At 49.4% G+C, this 18,052-nt stretch overlaps 1 protein-coding gene across 1 annotated transcript; it reads left to right on the top strand.

The window, feature by feature from the left end:
- The first annotated feature begins 2,153 nt into the window (after nucleotides 1-2,153).
- IFNG (interferon gamma) lies at nucleotides 2,154-7,968 on the top strand. Its single transcript, XM_068160873.1, has 4 exons — nucleotides 2,154-2,276; nucleotides 4,921-4,989; nucleotides 5,778-5,957; nucleotides 7,840-7,968. The coding sequence occupies exons 1-4, from the start codon at nucleotides 2,154-2,156 to the stop codon at nucleotides 7,966-7,968; spliced, it is 501 nt and encodes a 166-aa protein (XP_068016974.1).
- The last annotated feature ends 10,084 nt before the right edge of the window (nucleotides 7,969-18,052 follow it).

Here is an 18,052-nt window from a genome sequence, read left to right as displayed (position 1 = left end):
CCCTGCAGGCCTTTGCAAACAGTCTCTCTCCATCCTTCTTGTAGACCCCTTCAGTACTGGCAGGCTGCTATTAGGTCGCCCCAGAGCCTCCTCTTCTCCAGGCCAAACAACCCAGCTCCCTCAGCCTGTCCACATAGCAGAGCTCCTCCAACCCCCTGATCATTTTTGTGGCCCTACTCTGGATCTGCTCCATCAGCTCCATGTCCTTCCTGTATTGAGGGCTCCAGTCCTGTACTGCAGTTGAGCTCTCACCAGAGCAAAGTGGCAGAATCACCTCTCTGTTGTGGCTTGCTTCCTCTTTGCTTAATTTGTTGCCAGGTTTATGATATAGTACTTATAGCACTGTGGGTAAAGGTCCACAACTGGATTAGGAGAACCTGGTTTTGTTCCTACATTTGCCTTTCCTAGATGCTGAATGATCATAGAATCACAGAATTGTCAGGGTTGGAATGGACCTCAAGGATCAGCCTGTTCCAACCCCCTTGCTATGGGCAGGGACACCTCACACTACAGCAGGTTGCCCAGAGCCACATCCAGCCTGGCCTTCAAAAGCTCTAGGGATGAGGCTTCCACCACCTCCCTGGGCAACCTGCTGCAGTGTCTCACCAGGCTTTTCCCCATCCCTGTCTTGCTGGTTTCGTATTCTTTACACACAGGAGCAAATTAAAGGACATTGTGGAACTTTAATTATTGCCAAGCAGAAATGGGTGCTTTGAGTATTAAATACTCTGCTCTTGCAAGTAGTAGACATCCACAGTTGAATTTAGTATGGTGCATTGCTATATCCATGCTGGAACCTCATTTTCCCTGAGTCTATTTTGGATACGGAGGTGAAGAATGAGGAAGTGGCAGAAATGCACTCAAGGCCCTGTGGAAAAGGACCTGGGAGTCCTGGTGGACCAAGTTATCCATGGGTCAGCAATGTGCCCTTCTGACCAGAAGGCCAATGGGATCCTGGGGTGCATTAAGAGGAGTGTGTCCAGCAGATCCAGGGAGGGTCTCCTCCCCCTCTACTCTGTCCTGCTGAGACCTCACCTGGAATATTGCATCCAGTTCTGGGCTCCCCAATTCAAGAGGGACAGGGATCTGCTGGAGAGAGTCCAAGGGAAGGCTACAAGGATGCTGAAGGGACTGGAGCACTGCCTGATGAGGAAAGGCTGAGAGCCCTGGGGCTGTATACTCTGGAGAGAAGACTGAGAGGGAGTTTAATCAATGTCCATAAATATCTGAGGGCTGGGGGTCAAGGGGGAGGGGACAGGCTCTTCTCCATTGCACCCTGGGATAGGACAAGGGGCAATGGATATAAACTACAGCACAGGAGGTTCCACCTCAATGTGAGGAAGAACTTCTTCATTGTGAGGGTCCTAGAGCACAGGAACAGGCTGCCCAGAGAGGTTGTGGAGTCTCCTTCTCTGGAGCCTTTCCAGCCCTGTCTGGATGTGTTCCTGCGTGACCTGTGATGGATTCTGTGTTCCTGCTCTGTCAGGGGGTTGGACTGGAAGATCTCCAGAGGTCCCTTCCAATCCCCTGACAGCCTGTGAGCCTGTGAAAGAACGCAAACAGTGCCTCACAAAGGGACAGCAGCAGGGAGAACCTTTAGCTCTCTAAGTGACTCTGCAGAGCGCCACGGCAATCCCAGTGGTTACTGTAAACGAACCCCGACACGAGCTGGCTGCCACACTGACCCTTTAACCACACCACAGGCTTTCTTTTTCGCATAGTGTGCAGGAACACACTCGATCCCCAACACATACTCCTCAGCTGCCATCAAAATTTCCCCCCCCCCAACCACGTGTAAAAGACACTTCAGCCCCTGCCACGTCAATGCTGCCCGTTGACGAACCACTGAGAATTTTTCCAAGCCCATGTTGCAGAAAGATGCTTTCGAGGGATTCCCTTCATCAGCCAAATCTGAAGGCTTCTTATCTAGCACTATCTTTTCTAAATATAAACAGCCTGTGATGATGAAATAATACAAAAAACCCCCAGTCAAGACCAGGTATAAATACCACTGACAGGCAGATGAAGTTCATTAGTCTACTTTATTCTTATAGAAGATTTGACTCCTAGGAGTTGAAGATCACTGCTCTTCAACTGGCACATCCCCCCAGAACTTATCTGAGCATTTCAACTGAACCACCACCACCAAGAAAATGGCTTGCCAGACCTACAGCTTCTTTGTTCTCTCTGTCATCCTGATTTATTTTGGACAGTTTGGAAATAGCTTAAGCCTTTCTGATCTTCAACATCACATAGACAAACTGAAAGCTGACTTTGTAAGTATAGTCTTCTACTGCACTTCTCCTGCTTGCTTGTGCTTTTCAATCCAGACTTGAGCACTGCTTAACATACTCAGTGTGAACCAATGGAAGGTATCCCTGGAACAGTCATTCCTACTGCTCTTCTCCTTCTTACTTGTGCTTTGCAGTCCAGACTTCAACACTGCTTAACCTACTGAATGTGCAGCAATAGAAGGTAACCCTGGAACAGTCATTTCCTACTCCACTTCTCCTTCTTGCTTGTGCTTTGCAGTCCAGACTTCAACACTGCTTAACCTACTGAATGTGCAGCAATAGAAGGTAACCCTGGAACAGTCATTTCCTACTCCACTTCTCCTTCTTGCTTGTGCTTTGCAATCCAGACTTCAACACTGCTTAACATACTCCATGTGTACCAACAGAAGGCAACCCTGGAACAACAATTCCTACTGCACTTCTCCTTCTTGCTTGTGCCTTGCAATCCAGGCTTGAGCACTGCTTAACATACTCCATGTGTACCAGTGGAAGGTATCCCTGGATCAATCATTTTGGTTATGCCTTTTAAAAATGAGAATATGGACAACTTCTTTGGTTTGGTTAACTCCTTTCATTAAACAGGATTCAGTTGTGGTTTTCATTTATTCCAGGGCCATTCTTCCTTTCACAAGAGCTTCTTCCAGCTCCCTTCCAGCCTTTGGTTACATGGAATGTCCTATCAGAAGAAATCTTAATGAAATTTATGCTTAATGTAGTGAATCTTGCCTCAGTTGTGTTCAGATGTAATTTACTGACACACTTGTTGGGTTAGTAATGTTGATGAGGGATTTAGTGTTAGCAATACAAACAAAATTGAGAAGGGCTTTGGCTTAAAGCACTGCAGCTGATACTTACTAATAGCAGCAGCAGTGTGTTGCCTGAGAGTGTTTCCTACTGCTTATTCTTTTGCACCCTCCAGACATTCACCTTCCTTAGCCCTGACTATGATCCAGCATCTGTCTTTTCAGACAGATATTTGGTGACCTGACAACTGTAATGTTAATTCACCTATCTTCATCTAGGAGGCATTAAAGTAGCTCACAGTTCATTCTCACTGCATTTTTGAGCTTTTCCCTCAAGTGCATGAAAGCAACTGCAAGGCTCTGCTCCTGTTTTCAGGCTCTGATTTTGTCAGGATTTCGAGCATATGAGAGCAGAAATGTTGGAGTGAAGGAATCACTCTGAAGTGCCACAAAAAGAAGCCTGGTGGGATGCTTTGATATCTATAGTTTGATTGGAATCACTCTGGAGTATCACAAAAAGAAGCCTGGTGGGATGTTTTTAGGGTGTCAGGGAGTGATAGGACTGGGGGGACTGGAGCAAAACTAGAAATGGGTATATTCAGATTGGATGTTAGGAAGAAGTTCTTCCCCATGAGGGTGGTGAGAGACTGGCACAGGTTGCCCAGGGAGGTGGTGGAAGCCTCTTCCCTGGAGGTTTTTTCATCCAGGCTGGATGTGGCTGTGAGCAACCTGCTGTAATGTGAGGTGCCCCTGCCCATAGCAGGGGGTTGGAAGTGGATGCTCCTTGAGGTCCCTCCCAACCCTGACAATTCTATGGTTCTATGCTTTGCTGTTCATAGATTGACAGGAAACAGGCTGTAAATTTGGCTTTGTGCCTTAGATGTACCATTAGCACAAAGGGGAGAGATTCTGACTAGGCAAGATCTAATTTTGTGAGAGATCCTGAGCAGCTGCTGCAGAGTCAGTGCAGGAAGCTCACCAGCTCACAGAGCAAGAGCAAAACCAAGGCTTGGCAATGTGGTCAGCACGGGGAGCCAATCAGCCTGTAGGGAGGTTGCTGTCAGCCTGCAAGTTTTCCCTCTGCACTCATTGCAGTTCAATTAGTGAGCAGGCAAAAAGGGCAAGAGTGACTGCTGTATATAGGGAAAAAAATAAAAAGAGAAAAAAAGCAGAAAAAAAAAGGAGAAAGAGAAAAAAAAATTGAGAGGGGAAAAAAAAAAGACAAACACAGAAGAGGAAATGATTCACTTTACCTTTCCTTGGTAGGAGAACCATATTGCTCTTTGTTTCTCAGCACATGCTGCAGAGTATGGCTGACATCTGATGGTTAAACTCCATCCCTGTGGGGCTCTCTCTGCTAAGCTTCTGTATCCCCACAGCTGCCTGCAGCAGGCTGCTGGACTGCTCTTCAGTTCTACAATCTGCAGGTTTATAAGTACAAGCTGTTTGTTCCAGATGAGATTTCACTGAGACTGGAGAAATTCTCAAGGCCACAGACTACCTCCTGGTGGATTTCAGCCAAGCATAAACCATGGCCAGATCAGAGCTGGCGATTCTCTAGCCAGTTGCTGTGCTCACGGACTTGGATTTTCAGCTATCAATACCAAACCTTGCAAGGAGTGTTTGGTAAAATAGATGGTGCTAGATATGCAGATGAGCTATGGCAGGAGAAGACACTGAAAGCACATTCATTCCATTTCTGGTACTGGGCAGTCCTCCAATACCATTTGGTGCTTTGAGAAGTGAAAGCATGGTAATAGCTGCAGGCCAGTGCTGCAAAAATCACATCTCTCAGGTTCTCTCTGCTCATCTGAACAGAGAATGCAAACTGGCACCGTGCTCAGCAGGGTTTGTACAGCAGATGTGTTTGCTCTTTGTTGCAGAACTCAAGCAATTCAGATGTAGCTGACGGTGGACCTATCTTTACAGACAAACTGACAGCTTGGACAGAGGTGAGTCAGACCCAGATAGGAAAAGCATCTCAGGTGCTCTGTGGGAGACTTTTGGTACAAAGAAGCTCTCAGGGCCAGTGATACCAGCTGGGGTAGAATGAATATGAGCAGGGGCTGCTTTGGTAGCTTGGAAATGAGGAAACAATCCTCACAAAAAGACTTCCTGTAAGGTTCAAGGTGCATTATGCAGCACCATGAACTGATCCTGAGGCACGTCCAAGTCCAGGAGATGAGTTGCAGAGGAGGGCAAGGAAGTTGGGAAAGGCCTGGAGAAGAAATCTGATGAGGACTGACTGAGGAAGCTGGGGATGCTTAGTTTGGAAAAGAGGAGGCTGAGGGGAGGCTCTCCACAACTACCTGGAAGGAGGTTGTGGAGAGGTTGGTGCTGGTCTCTTCTCCCAGGTCATTAGTGACAGAACAAGAGGGAATGGCCTCAAGCTGCCACTGGGGAGGTTCAGACTGGACATTCGGAAACATATTTCAGGGCAAGAGTGGTCAGGCATTGGAATGTGCTGCCCAGGGAGGTGGTGGAGTCCCCAAGCCTGGCTGTGTTTCAAGGTGGTTTGACTGTGGTGCTTGGGACTCTGGTTTAGGGTTGAACCTTGCAGAGTAGGGTTCTGGGTTGGCCTTGGTGATCCTGAGGCTCTTTTCCAACCTGCATGTTTCTGTGATTTCTGTGATCCTGCTTCAAGGAGCAGTGAGAACCCTGGTGTGGTGCACTCCAGCTTCCTTCCTTTTCCTGGTGATGGGCACTCACAGACCTTTCTTTCTGACTGTGTTTTCAACAGAGAAATGAAAAAAGGATCATTCTGAGCCAGATTGTTTCCATGTACTTGAAAATGTTTGAAAGCACTGACAAGTCAAAGGCACACATCAAGCACATATCTGAGGAGCTCTACACTCTGAAAACCAGCCTTCGTGATGGCTCCAAGAAGATGAAAGACCTCATGGACCTGGAAAAGATGCAGGTAAGGCTCTACCTCTGCCTCTAAGGCTCATGACATTAGATTTTCCAGTTGAGATTTGAGTGTGACTCAAGCCAACAGTGCTTCAGTTAACTGGCCTGGTAACCCCCTTCTGGCATGGCTGGCACTGAAAGATGTAATGTTTCCAGCTGCAGGCCTGTAGTGTGGGGTGTCAGTGTGGGGGCTGCCCTCCCCAGATCTCCTGGGCTTTGGCACAGAGGTGCCAGCAGTGCTGCCTCATTGCCTGCCCACCAGAGCTGCCACTGACGTGGCTGTTTGTGGTTCAGTGGGAAGTTTGTGCCGGTTAAGGCAAGCTGCTTAAGGCTTTGGAGGCACTTAGTTTATTGAGCCAGTGGCACCAACCACTGACCTCAGGCTCCCCTAAGTGGTTGTGGAATCTCTGGAGATGTTCCAGACCCATCTGGATGTGTTCCTGTGAGACCTATGTTGGATTCTATAGTCCTGCTCTGGCAGGGGAGTTTGGACTGGAAGACCTCCCAAGATCCCTTCCAAACCCTGACATCCTCTGATCCTCTGACCTGTGATCCTACAATCCTGTGATCTGTGCTGAGGTCTGGCTGAACAATGGCACTGACCTCTACAGAGGTCCACAGAGAGGACCCCAATGGAATTAGCTTCCTGTGGGTAGCTCATGTGTCACCTCAATATCTACCATGCAGCAATGTTTTACAGAGTGTGACTGATCCGTGGCACCTTGCAAAGTAGCACAGAAAGCAGAAAACAGCAAATCTGTGACAAAGTGGCTCTGTGGAGTAGCAAATAGGAAGCAGAGTCACTAGGAAGTGCAGATTTAAGAAACAGGAGGCTGAGGGGACACCTCACTGCTGTCTACAACTACCTGAAAGGCTGTTGTAGAGAGGTTGGTACTGCCATCTGGCAGCTTGCTTTTGCATCACCACATCTGCCTCAGAGTGCTAGAAGCAAGCCAAAGGTTTTCTTCCCAGCAGAGGCACAGTTTTAAGACTTGCTGAGCTGTATGAACAGAACTTCACCTCTGGGCTGAGCAGCAAAGTCCCTGCCAGGAGCACTGCATACAGCTCAGCTCCCAGCTCTGCTGCCTTCAGCTTTGCACAGATCTCAAACCCAAGAGAAAACCAAACCACAGACCTCATGAAATGGATGGTAGCTGCCACTACAGATCCTAGCAAGGTGAGGCTCTCAGGAGCCTCCCTGTGTCCAGCAGGAGTAGGGAGGGGATTGTCCCCTTGTACTGGGCTCTGGTGAGGCCACACCTTGAGTGCTGTGTCCAGTTTTGGGCACCTCAATCCAAGAGAGATGTGGAGGTGCTGGAGCCAGGGCAGAGGAGGGCAAGGAAGCTGGGACAGGCCTGGAGAAGAAATCTGATGAAGAGCAGCTGAAGGAGCTGGGGATGGTTAGTTTGAAAGAGAGGAGACTGAGGGGAGATCTCCTGGCTCTCTACAGCTACCTGAAAGGAGGTTGTGGAGAGGTTGGTGCTGGTCTCTGCTCCCAGGTCATTCGTGACAGAACAAGAGGGAATGGCCTCAAGCTGCCACTGGGGAGGTTCAGACTGGACATTAGGAAACATATTTCAGGGCAATAGTGGTCAGGCACTGGAATGTGCTGCCCAGGGAGGTGGTGGATTCCCCAAGCCTGGCTGTGTTTGCAGGTGGTTTGGCTGTGGTGCTTGGGGCTGTGGTTCAGGGCTGAGCCTTGTGGAGTAGGGTTCTGGGTTGGCCTTGGTGATCCTGAGGGTCATTTCCAACATGAACCTTTCTGTGCTTCTATGTCCATCTGGTTAACCCTGGCAGCAGTGCAGCCTGTAGGATATGACCTGTAGGATGTGACCTGTAGGATGTGACCTCTTGGCATGACCTTCTTTGCCTTTGTCTCTTGCCTCGCGCAGATGAGCGACCGGAAGGTGCAGCGCAAGGCTGTGAACGAGCTGTTCAGCGTCTTACAGAAGCTGATGGAGCCCTCGGGCTCCCACAAAACCAAACGGAGCCACTCTCAGAGGAGGTGCAGATGCTATTGACATCCTATGACCCTTCAGTGCTGGGCTCTCAGGGCAGCATTTTGTTGTGACGCACACTTACTGTTCTATTTCGGTGTCATTTCACTCCTTGGTTTCAGTTTTTTGTACCTCTATTTATTGATATTTAATTATTTTACATACTTATTTATATACAGGGAACACCAACTGAAGTATTTCTACCTCCTGCTACTACATGAGGCTTAAAATCTTCTGTATCTGCTATGGCTTTGTTGACCTGAAAATAGAGAATAAGGCTGTGAGCAACCTGCTGTAGTGTGAGGTGTCCCTGCCCATGGCAGGGGGGTTGGAACTGGCTGATCCTTGAGGTCCCTTCCAACCCTGACAGTTCTGTGATTCTAATGTTTACCTATTTTCCATATGGAAAGCCTGAAGTGATGTGGTACTGCATTGAGCTTTCCACCTGGTGCTGTCTTGAGGAAGGGATGTTGTAGCTGTAGCCTCGTTGTCCACCTACTTGGCACAGAGATGCTAGCAGCACTAGGGGGGGAAGTTTCTGTGCTCATATAAACATATTAATGTCTGCTTACTTCTCAGCATATCTAGATCACAGGCTCACAGGATGTTAGGGGTTGGAAGGGACCTCTGGAGAGCAATGAGTCCAAGCCCCCTGCCAGAGCAGGACTATAGAATCTGGCACAGGAACACATCCAGACAGGGCTGGAAAGTCTCCAGAGAAGGAGACTCCACAATCTCTCTGGGCAGCCTGCTCTGGTGCTCTGGGACCCTTACGGTGAAGAAGTTCTTCTTCATCATGAGGTGCTACTTCCTGTGCTGGAGTTTCCATCCATTGCCCCTTGTCCTATCCCAGGGCACAAGTGAGCAGAGCCTGTCCCTTCCTTCTTGACACTCAGCCCTCAGATATTGATAGACATTGATTAAATCCCCTCTCAGTCTTCTCCTCTCCAGACTAACCAGCCCCAGGTCTCTCAGCCTTTCCTCCTCAGGCAGTGCTCCAGTCCCTTCAGCATCCCTCTAGCCCAAATCAAGCAAGCAGACATCCTTAAGGACAAGTAAATACTGAAGCCCTTTTGTGAACTTTGGGACTGATGGATAATTGCTGATAATTCTTGTGCACTGAACTTATCCAGGAGGTCCAAGCACTTAGCAGCTCCAGAAAATGTGACTAACTTATTGCACTGACTTAACTTCAACTCACTGATTTTGAGAAGTTCTGTAGTGAAGGGTTTTGGGTTTTGTTGCTAATGTATCATTTCAGTGTGTCTGATGGAGTGTTATTTATTTGCTGGTAGCAGTAGGGAAGATTTTATCTCAAGGATTGTTGTTTTTGTACTGAAATAATATTTAAAAAGTTGGATTGGTCGGGGGAAACTCTCTGAAATGTGGATGTCAAACAGCAAGCAAACAAATAAATGGCGTGTGCTTCCACATTTATCCACCAGTGTCTCTGTGAAAAGAAAACTCACTTATTGCTCTGTGTTGTCACCAAAGCTGGCCTGATTCTATCTGGCTGGTGTCAGAGTGGCTGGAGAGCAGCCAGGCAGAAAGGGACCTGGAGGTACTGGCTGACAGTAGGCTGAACATGAGCCAGCAGTGTGCCCAGGTGGCCAAGAAGGCCAATGGCATCCTGGTCTGCATCAGGAACAGTGTGGCCAGCAGGAGCAGGGAAGTCATTCTGCCCTGTGCTCAGCACTGGTTAGTCCACACCTTGAGTCCTGTGTCCAGTTCTGGGCTCCTCAGTTCAAGAAAGATGTTGAGATGATGGAAGGTGTCCAGAGAGGGGCAACAAAGCTGCTGAGGGGTCTGGAGCACAGCCCTGTGAGGAGAGGCTGAGGGAGCTGGGGTTGCTTAGCCTGGAGAAGAGGAGGCTCAGGGGAGACCTTCTTGCTCTCTACAACTACCTGAAGGGAGGTTGTAGGCAGGTGGGAGTTGGTCTCTTCTCCTAGGCACCCAGCACCAGAACAAGAGGACACAGTCTCAAGCTGTGCCAGGAGAGGTTTAGGCTGGAGGTGAGGAAGAAATTCTTCCCAGCAAGAGAGATTGGCCATTGGAATGTGCTGCCCAGGGAGGTGGTGGAGTCACCATGCCTGGAGGTGTTCAAGAGGGGATTGATGTGGCACTTGGAGCCATGGTTTAGTTGTCAGGAGGTGGTAGGTAATAGGTTGGACTTGATGATCTCTGAGGTCTTTTCCAACCTGGTTGATTCTGTGATTCTGGAAAATACAGACACTAGCAAATTTCTCTGCCAGTCAAAGTTATGGAGCCCAGAGGAAGGCCAGCCCATCTGCTGGGCTCTCTGCAAGTGCCAATCTCAGAGGCTTAGGTTTGTGGCTTGGGGAGGCAAATTGATAGAACTTCCAAATTTTCAGCTCTTCAGAGGGTGCCCAAGCAAATTATCTGGTGGGAAACTGGCTGGGCTGGCTGTGAGCAGGGCAGATTTTTCTTGGGATTCCTGCTGACACAGGACCTCCAAATTTCCACACAGGAACACACCCAGGTGGGATTTGAATATCTCCTGAGAGGAAGACTCCATAAGCCCCCATGGCAGCTTGAAGCCATTGCCCCTCTTCCTGCCCCTTGAGGCCTTTGTAAACAGTCGCTCTCCATCCTTCTTGTATCCCCCTTCAGGTACTGGCAAGCTGCTATTAGGTTTCCCTGGAGCCTTCTCTCCTCCAGGCTGAATACCCCCAGCTCCCTCATCCTGTCCTCGTAGCAGAGGGGCTCCAATCCCCTGATCATTTTCATGGCCCTCCATCAGGTCCATGTTCTTCTTGTATTGAGGGCTCCAGACCTGTACATGGGACTCCAGGTGAATAGAATAGAATAGAATAGAATAGAATAGAATAGAATAGAATAGAATAGAATAGAATAGAATAGAATAGAATTAATAAGGTTGGAAAAGACCTTTGAGATCATCAAGTCCAACCTATCATCCAATACCATCTAATCAATTAAACCATGGCACCAGGCACCCCATCCAGACTCTTCCTAAACACCTCCAGTGATGGTGACTCCACCACCTTCCTGGGCAGCACATTCCAATAGTCAATCTCCTCACTTCCAGCCTAAACCTCCCCTGGCACAGCTTGAGACTGTGTCCTCTTGTTCTGGTGCTGGCTGCCTGGGAGAAGAGACCAACCCCCACCTGGCTACAACATCTCTTCAGGTAGAGAGCAGTAAGGTGTCCCCTGAGCCTCCTCTTCTCCAGGCTAAGCAACCCCAGCTCCCTCAGCCTCTCCTCACAGGGCTGTGCTCCAGACCCCTCCCCAGCTTTGTTGCCCTTCTCTGGACACCTTCCAGCAGCTCAACATCTTTCTTAAACTGAGGGGCCCAGAACTGGACACAGGACTCAAGGTGTGGCCTAACCAGTGCTGAGCACAGGGAAGTTCATGCTGCCTGTCTAGCAGCTATGGTCTTTCCATAGTCTCTGTAAAAATTACTTGCTTTTTGAACCCTCAATCATCACCATCTTGGCACACTCAAGCTGGTATTTATCATCAGTGCCTAGTGACAGGGAAATAAATGGAAAAAATTATTCACTGTCAACCCTAGAGCCGGACTGAGGAAGCTAACCATTTGTTTTCTCAGAGTTCTTATGAATTCTAAAATTACCTCCAGGCCAACCACACGAACATGACACCAGCACACTGTAGGGAAATGAATTCTCATGCACTTTGTGCCTGCACCTCCAAAATCAGCTGCACTCAGATGGACAAGATAGGCATCTTTTAACAGAGAAAAGCCCAGGCTCAGATGAAACATGAAAGTCACCTCAGCTGAGCAGCTTCACAGTATCACTAAGGTTGGAAAAGACCTCAAAGATCATCGAGTCCAAGCTGTCACCACAGACCTCATGACTTGACCATGGCACCAAGTGCCACATCCAATCCCCTCTTGAACACCTTCTGGTCAGTGATACAAGTTGCCTCCCTATAAGCATTTCTCATGACACTAAAAAACTTTGGGGAAAAGGAAAAGGAATTACAAAGTCCAATTCAATTTCATCTCACAGTAGCACAGAACAGTAGAGGTTGGAATGGACCTCCAGAGATCATTGAGTCCAACCCCCCAGCCAAAGGCAGCATCACCCAGGGTAGACCACACAGGATTGCATCCAGGGTGGTTTGAAAGCCTCCAGAGAAGGAGACTCCACAACCTCTCTGGGCAGCCTGCTCCAGGGCTCTGGCACCCTCACTGCAAAGAAGTTTCTCCTCATCTTGAGCTGAAACCTTCTCTGTTCAAGTTTGTCTCCATTGTTCCTTGACTTCTTGCTGTGCACCACCCAAAAGAGCTTGGCCCCCTCCACTTGCCCCCCACCCCTCAGCTATTGATAGACATTGATCAGATCCCCTCTCAGCCTTCTCTTCTCCAGACTCAACAGCCCCAGGGCTCTCAGTCTCTCTTCCCAGGGGAGATGCTCAAGTCCCCTAAGCATCCTCCTGGCTCTCTCTTGGACTCTCTCCAGCAGGTCTCTGTCTCTCTTGAACTGGGGAGCCCCAAACTGGACATAGGATTGCAGGTGTGGTCTCAGCAGGGCAGAGCAGAGGGGATCAGTGCTGGGCCCTGTCCTCTTCAACATCTTCATTGATGATCTGGCCGAGGGGGTCGAGCCAGTCATCAGCAAGTTTGCAGATGACACCAAGTTAGGAGCAGATGTTAGTCAGTTAGAGGGTAAGAAAGGCTCTGCAGAGGGACCTCGACCGACTGGACAGGTGGGCAGAGTCCAATGGGATGGCATTCAACAAGTCCAAGTGCCAGGGGCTGCACTTTGGCTACGGCAATCCCATGCAGAGCTACAGGCTGGGGTCAGAGTGGCTGAGAGCTGCCAAACAGAGAGGGACCTGGGGGTGCTGATTGACAGCTGCATGAATATGAGCCAGCAGTGTGCCCAGGTGGCCAAGAAGGCCAATGGCATCCTGGCTTACATCAGGAGCAGTGTGGCCAGCAGGAGCAGGGAAGTCATTGTGCCCCTGTACTCTGCTTTGGTTAGGCCACACCTTGAGTCCTGTGTCCAGTTCTGGGCCCCTCAGTTTAAGAAGGACATTGAGACACTTGAAGGTGTCCAGAGAAGGGCAACAAGGCTGGGGAGAGGCCTTGAGCACAGCCCTGTGAGGAGAGGCTGAGGGAGCTGTGGTTGTTTAGCCTGGAGAAGAGGAGACTCAGGGCTGACCTCATTGCCCTCTACAACTACCTGAGGGGTGGTTGTAGCTGGGAAGGGGTTGGCCTCTTCTCCCAGGCAACCAGCACCAGAACAAGAGGACACAGTCTCAAGCTGCGCCAGGGGAGGTTTAGGCTGGAGGTGAGGAGGAAGTTCTTCACTGAGCGAGTCATTCGTCATTGGAATGTGCTGCCCAGGGAGGTGGTGGAGTCACCGTCTCTGGAGGCATTCAGGAGGAGATTGGACGTGGCACTTGGTGCCATGGTCTAGTCATGGGGTCTGTGTTGATAGGTTGGACTCGATGATCCTCGAGGTCCTTTCCAACCTAAGTTATACTGTGATACTGTGATACTGGGAGCAGAACCTCCCCAGCCCTGCTGGCCACACTTTTCTTGCTGCACCCCAGGGTCCCGTTGGCTCTCTTGGCCACAAGGGCACATTGCTGTCCCCTGCAGAACTTGCTGTCCATCAGCACTCCAAGGTCTTTCTCCATGGAGCTGCTTTGCAACAGGCCAGCCCCTAACCTGTGCTGGTTCCTGCTGTTATTCCTCCCCAGATGCAGGACCCTGCACTGGTCCCTATCAAACTTCATGAGGTTTGCCTGCACCCAGCTCTCAGCCTGTCCACATTTCATTGGATGGCTTCACAGCTTCTTTTAATGCACTTTTTGTCCTACTGAAAGGCCTGTCTCAAACCAGAGGTGCTTTCTGAGCACCTAAGAGCACCATCTGCCACTTAGATTCTAAAGAGAGCCAGGAAGTATTTCTAAAATGAAGGTCTGTCCTCCCCCTAGACTAGTTTAATGGCTCTAGACACTCTTTTTATCCACACAGCACTCATTGCACAGGTTATTTTAATTTTTCTTAAACCATACATAACATCAAATATTGTATTTTCAATATGTTAGGCCATTTTGTACTCCAAAGGGGTTCTGACTATAACTTCCTTAATCTCTGTCAGCCTTGAGTGCTGTGTCCAGTTTTGGGCACCTCAATCCAAGAGAGATGTGGAGGTGCTGGAGCCAGGGCAGAGGAGGGCAAGGAAGCTGGGAAGGGCCTGGAGAAGAAATCTGATGGAGAGCAACTGAAGGAGCTGGGGATGGTTAGTGTGAAACAGAGGAGGCTGAGGGGAGACCTCCTGGCTCTCTACAGCTACCTGCAAGGAGGTTGTGGAGAGGTTGGTGCTGGTCTCTTCTCCCAGGTCATTAGTGACAGAACAAGAGGGAATGGCCTCAAGCTGCCAGTGGGGAGGTTCAGACTGGACATTAGGAAACCTTTTTTTATTGCAAGAGTGGTCAGGGCTTGGAATGTGCTGCCCAGGGAGGTGGTGGAGTCCCCAAGGCTGGCTGTGTTTGCAGGTGGTTTGGCTGTGGTGCTTGGAACTCTGGTTTAGGGGTGAGCCTTGCAGAGTAGGGTTCTGTGTTGGCCTTGGTGATCCTGAGGCTCTTTTCTAACTCCCAGGAAGTTCTCTGTTTTTTAAGCATGCTTGGCCCTTTCCAAAGCACAGCCTTCCAGAGCCAATGATTAGGGCCACAAAAATGATGAAGGGGAACATCTTCCTCATGAGGAGAGCCTGAGGGAGCTGAGGGCTCTGTAGCTTGGAGAGGAGGAGCCTGAGAGGTGACCTCATTCATGTTGATAAAGATGTGCAGGGTGAGTGCCCAAAGGCTGGATGAGGCTCTGGCCAGGCTGATCTAGTGCGGGGTGTCCCTGCCCATGGCAGGGGGGTTGGAACTAGATGATCCTTGTGGTCCCTTCTAACCCTGACTGATACTATGATACCATGATAAGTTCAGGGGAGACCTTATTGCTCTCTACAACTATCTGAAGGGAGGTTGTAGCCAGGTGGGGGTTCGTCTCTTCTCCCAGGCAACCAGCACCAGAACAAGGGGACACAGTCTCAAGCTGTGCCAGGGGAGGTTTAGGCTTAAGGTGAGGAGAAAGTTCTTCCCAGAAAGAGAGATTGGCCATTGGAATGTGCTGCCCAGGGAGGTGGTGGAGTCACCATCACTGGAGGTGTTCAAGAAAGGATTTGATGTGGCACTTGAAGCCATGGTTTAGTTAGTCATGAGGTGTTGGGTGACAGGTTGGACTTGATGATCTCTGAGGTCTTTTCCAACATTATTGATTCTATGATTCTATGCCCAATGCCAGCACAAGAGGCAATGGTGGAAGTTGAGGCAGAGGAAGTTCCATGGAAACAGGAGGATTAATTATTTCCCTATGAGGGTGGCAGAACACTGGAGCAGGCTGCCCAGGGGGGTTGTGGAGTCTCCCTCTCTGGAGATATTCCAAACCTGCCTGGATGTGTTCCTGTCTGATCTGCTCTAGGTGCTCCTGCTCTGGCAGGGGGCTTGGACTGGATGAGCTCTCAAAATCCCTTTCAGTCCTTAACATTATGTGATTCATCCTTTCTGACAGATCTCTTTTCAGACCTACTGCTTCCCATGAGGTGTGACCCAAATGCACAAAGGCAGTATCTGTCAGATGAGTGTTTGGGTGTTTGTGTTAATGCCTGTCTATTTTCAGACAAACCCAACCCACTCTTTCTTCACCCTCAGCCCCCATAACTTAAGGAGACTGGGTGCACATCATTCAGTCCTGCACTTTGGCAGTCTCTACAAGTAATTATTTGACTTCTTTATGTCCATCCTCGTCCTCTCCCTATTCTTTATTCTTTTCTCTTATCACTCTCTGGGTTTGTGAAACTTAGCAGGACCCTGTGAGCTCTCATCAAATATTGTCACTTAGTGCAGCTGAACAGATGCTGTCACACTCTGTCTCATTCAGCTTTTGTTGGTATCCCTTATTTGTGGTGATTCTTCCTCATCCACATAAGAAGAAATGAGTGTAACAATGAAGTGTGGATGTTTTAATTCTGATCTGGCTCTTTCTTACTTGTAGCTAATTGTTGTTATCTTCACAGGAAAGTCTGTGGGTTTTGCCCCTTTTTACTGCTGTTGTTTTCTTCCTGGTAGTTGGTTTGTCTCTATTCAAGTTAGAAGAGACCTCCTCAGCCACAGGCATAAGCAAGGACCTTCATAACAAATCCAGCATCAAAGAAGCTTTTGCTATTTTGACATATCAGGAGAACTGGAACTATTTTTTTGCCTCCAGGGAGGAGTGAGAGAAGGTAGATGGCCTGGAGATTCACAATGTTTGGCTAATAGTTAGCCCAAGAAGAAAAAGTAATTTCTTTTCACTATAGCCCAGCATTGCCATCCTGAATCACAGCATTCTGGTTGGAAAAGAGCCTCAGGATCACCAAGGCCAACCCAGAACCCTACTCTACAAGGCTCACCCCTAAACCAGAGTTCCAAGCACCACAGCCAAACCACCTGCAAACACAGCCAGGCTTGGGGACTCCACCACCTCCCTGGGCAGCACATTCCAATTCCTGACCACTCTTGCCCTGAAAAAAGGTTTCCTAATGTCCAGTCTGAACCTCCCCAGTGGCAGCTTGAGGCCATTCCCTCTTGTTCTGTCACTAATGACCTGGGAGAAGAGACCAGCACCAACCTCTCCACAACCTCCTTTCACGTAGCTGTAGAGAGCCAGGAGGTCTCCCCTCAGCCTCCTCTGTTTCCCACTAACCATCCCCAGCTCCTTCAGTTGCTCTTCATCAGATTTCTTCTCCAGACCCTTCCCAGCTTCCTTGCTCTCCTCTGCCCTGGCTCTGCCACCTGGGGTACAGGGACATAACTCTTTATCTTACTGAGAGTTTCACATAGCCATGCAACTGGGGCAAAAAGCTAACTTTTCTGAAGCAGAATGAATTACTTTACACTTAGTGCTTGGACTGTACACTGGAGTTTAACTATTCAATAAAATCTTGAAAGGAAAGTGGCAGCTTCCATGTGTTTGAGCAGGCTGTGTTGCAATGGTGACCTGCAAGGAAACTTAAGAAAACATCCAGTGCAGTACTGCCATCTGATAGCCTTCCTTTACATCACCACATCTGTCTCAGAGTGGCTCTGTGGAGTAGCAAATAGGAAGCAGAGTCACTAGGAAGTGCAGATTTAAGAAACAGGAGGCTGAGGGGACACCTCACTGCTGTCTACAATTACCTGAAAGGCTGTTGTAGAGAGGTTGGTACTGCCATCTGGCAGCTTGCTTTTGCATCACCACACCTGCCTCAGAGTGCTAGAGGCAAGCCAAAGGTTTTCTTCCCAGCAGAGGCACAGTTTTAAGACTTGCTGAGCTGTATGAACAGAACTTCACCTCTGGGCTGAGCAGCAAAGTCCCTGCCAGGAGCACTGCATGCAGCTCAGCTCCCAGCTCTGCTGCCTTCAGCTTTGCACAGATGGCAAAACCAAACCACAGACCTCATGAAATGGAGGGTAGTTGCCACTGCAAATCCTAGCAAGGTGAGGCTCTCAGGAGCCTCCCTGTGTCCACCAGGAGTAGGGAGGGGATTGTTCCCTTGTCTCTGGTGAGGCCACACCTTGAGTGCTGTGTCCAGTTTTGGGCACCTCAATCCAAGAGAGATGTGGAGGTGCTGGAGCCAGGGCAGAGGAGGGCAAGGAAGCTGGGACAGGCCTGGAGAAGAAATCTGATGAAGAGCAACTGAAGGAGCTGGGGATGGTTAGTGTGAAAGAGAGGAGGCTGAGGGGAGACCTCCTGGCTCTCTACAGCTACCTGCAAGGAGGTGGTGGAGAGGTTGGTGCTGGTCTCTGCTCCCAGGGCATTCGTGACAGGACAAGAGGGAATGGCCTCAAGCTGCCAGTGGGGAGGTTCAGACTGGACATTAGGAAAGCTTTTTTCAGGTCAGGGCTTGGAATGTGCTGCCCAGGGAGGTGGTGGAGTCCCCAAGCCTGGCTGTGTTTGCAGGTGGTTTGGCTGTGGTGCTTGGGGCTGTGGTTTAGGGGTGAGCCTTGCAGAGTAGGGTTCTGGATTGGCCTTGGTGATCCTGAGGCTCTTTTCCAATGTGAGTATTTCCAAGTCTCTA

Source organism: Melanerpes formicivorus, unplaced genomic scaffold (genome assembly GCF_026170545.1).
Source record: "Melanerpes formicivorus ecotype bairdi unplaced genomic scaffold, bMelFor1.0.p_v2 SCAF_54, whole genome shotgun sequence".
Lineage (NCBI taxonomy): Eukaryota > Metazoa > Chordata > Aves > Piciformes > Picidae > Melanerpes > Melanerpes formicivorus.
The sequence above is the reverse complement of the archived record's forward strand: the minus strand, read 5'-3'. Positions and strand labels throughout refer to the sequence as shown.

Bases quoted from the DNA above. Each gene is read 5' to 3' on its own strand.
- IFNG (XM_068160873.1), top strand. From the start codon at position 2,154: ATGGCTTGCCAGACCTACAGCTTCTTTGTTCTCTCTGTCATCCTGATT. The intron at 4,990-5,777 runs GTGAGTCAGACC...TGTTTTCAACAG, and splicing joins AACTGACAGCTTGGACAGAG to AGAAATGAAAAAAGGATCAT. The intron at 5,958-7,839 runs GTAAGGCTCTAC...TGCCTCGCGCAG, and splicing joins TGGACCTGGAAAAGATGCAG to ATGAGCGACCGGAAGGTGCA.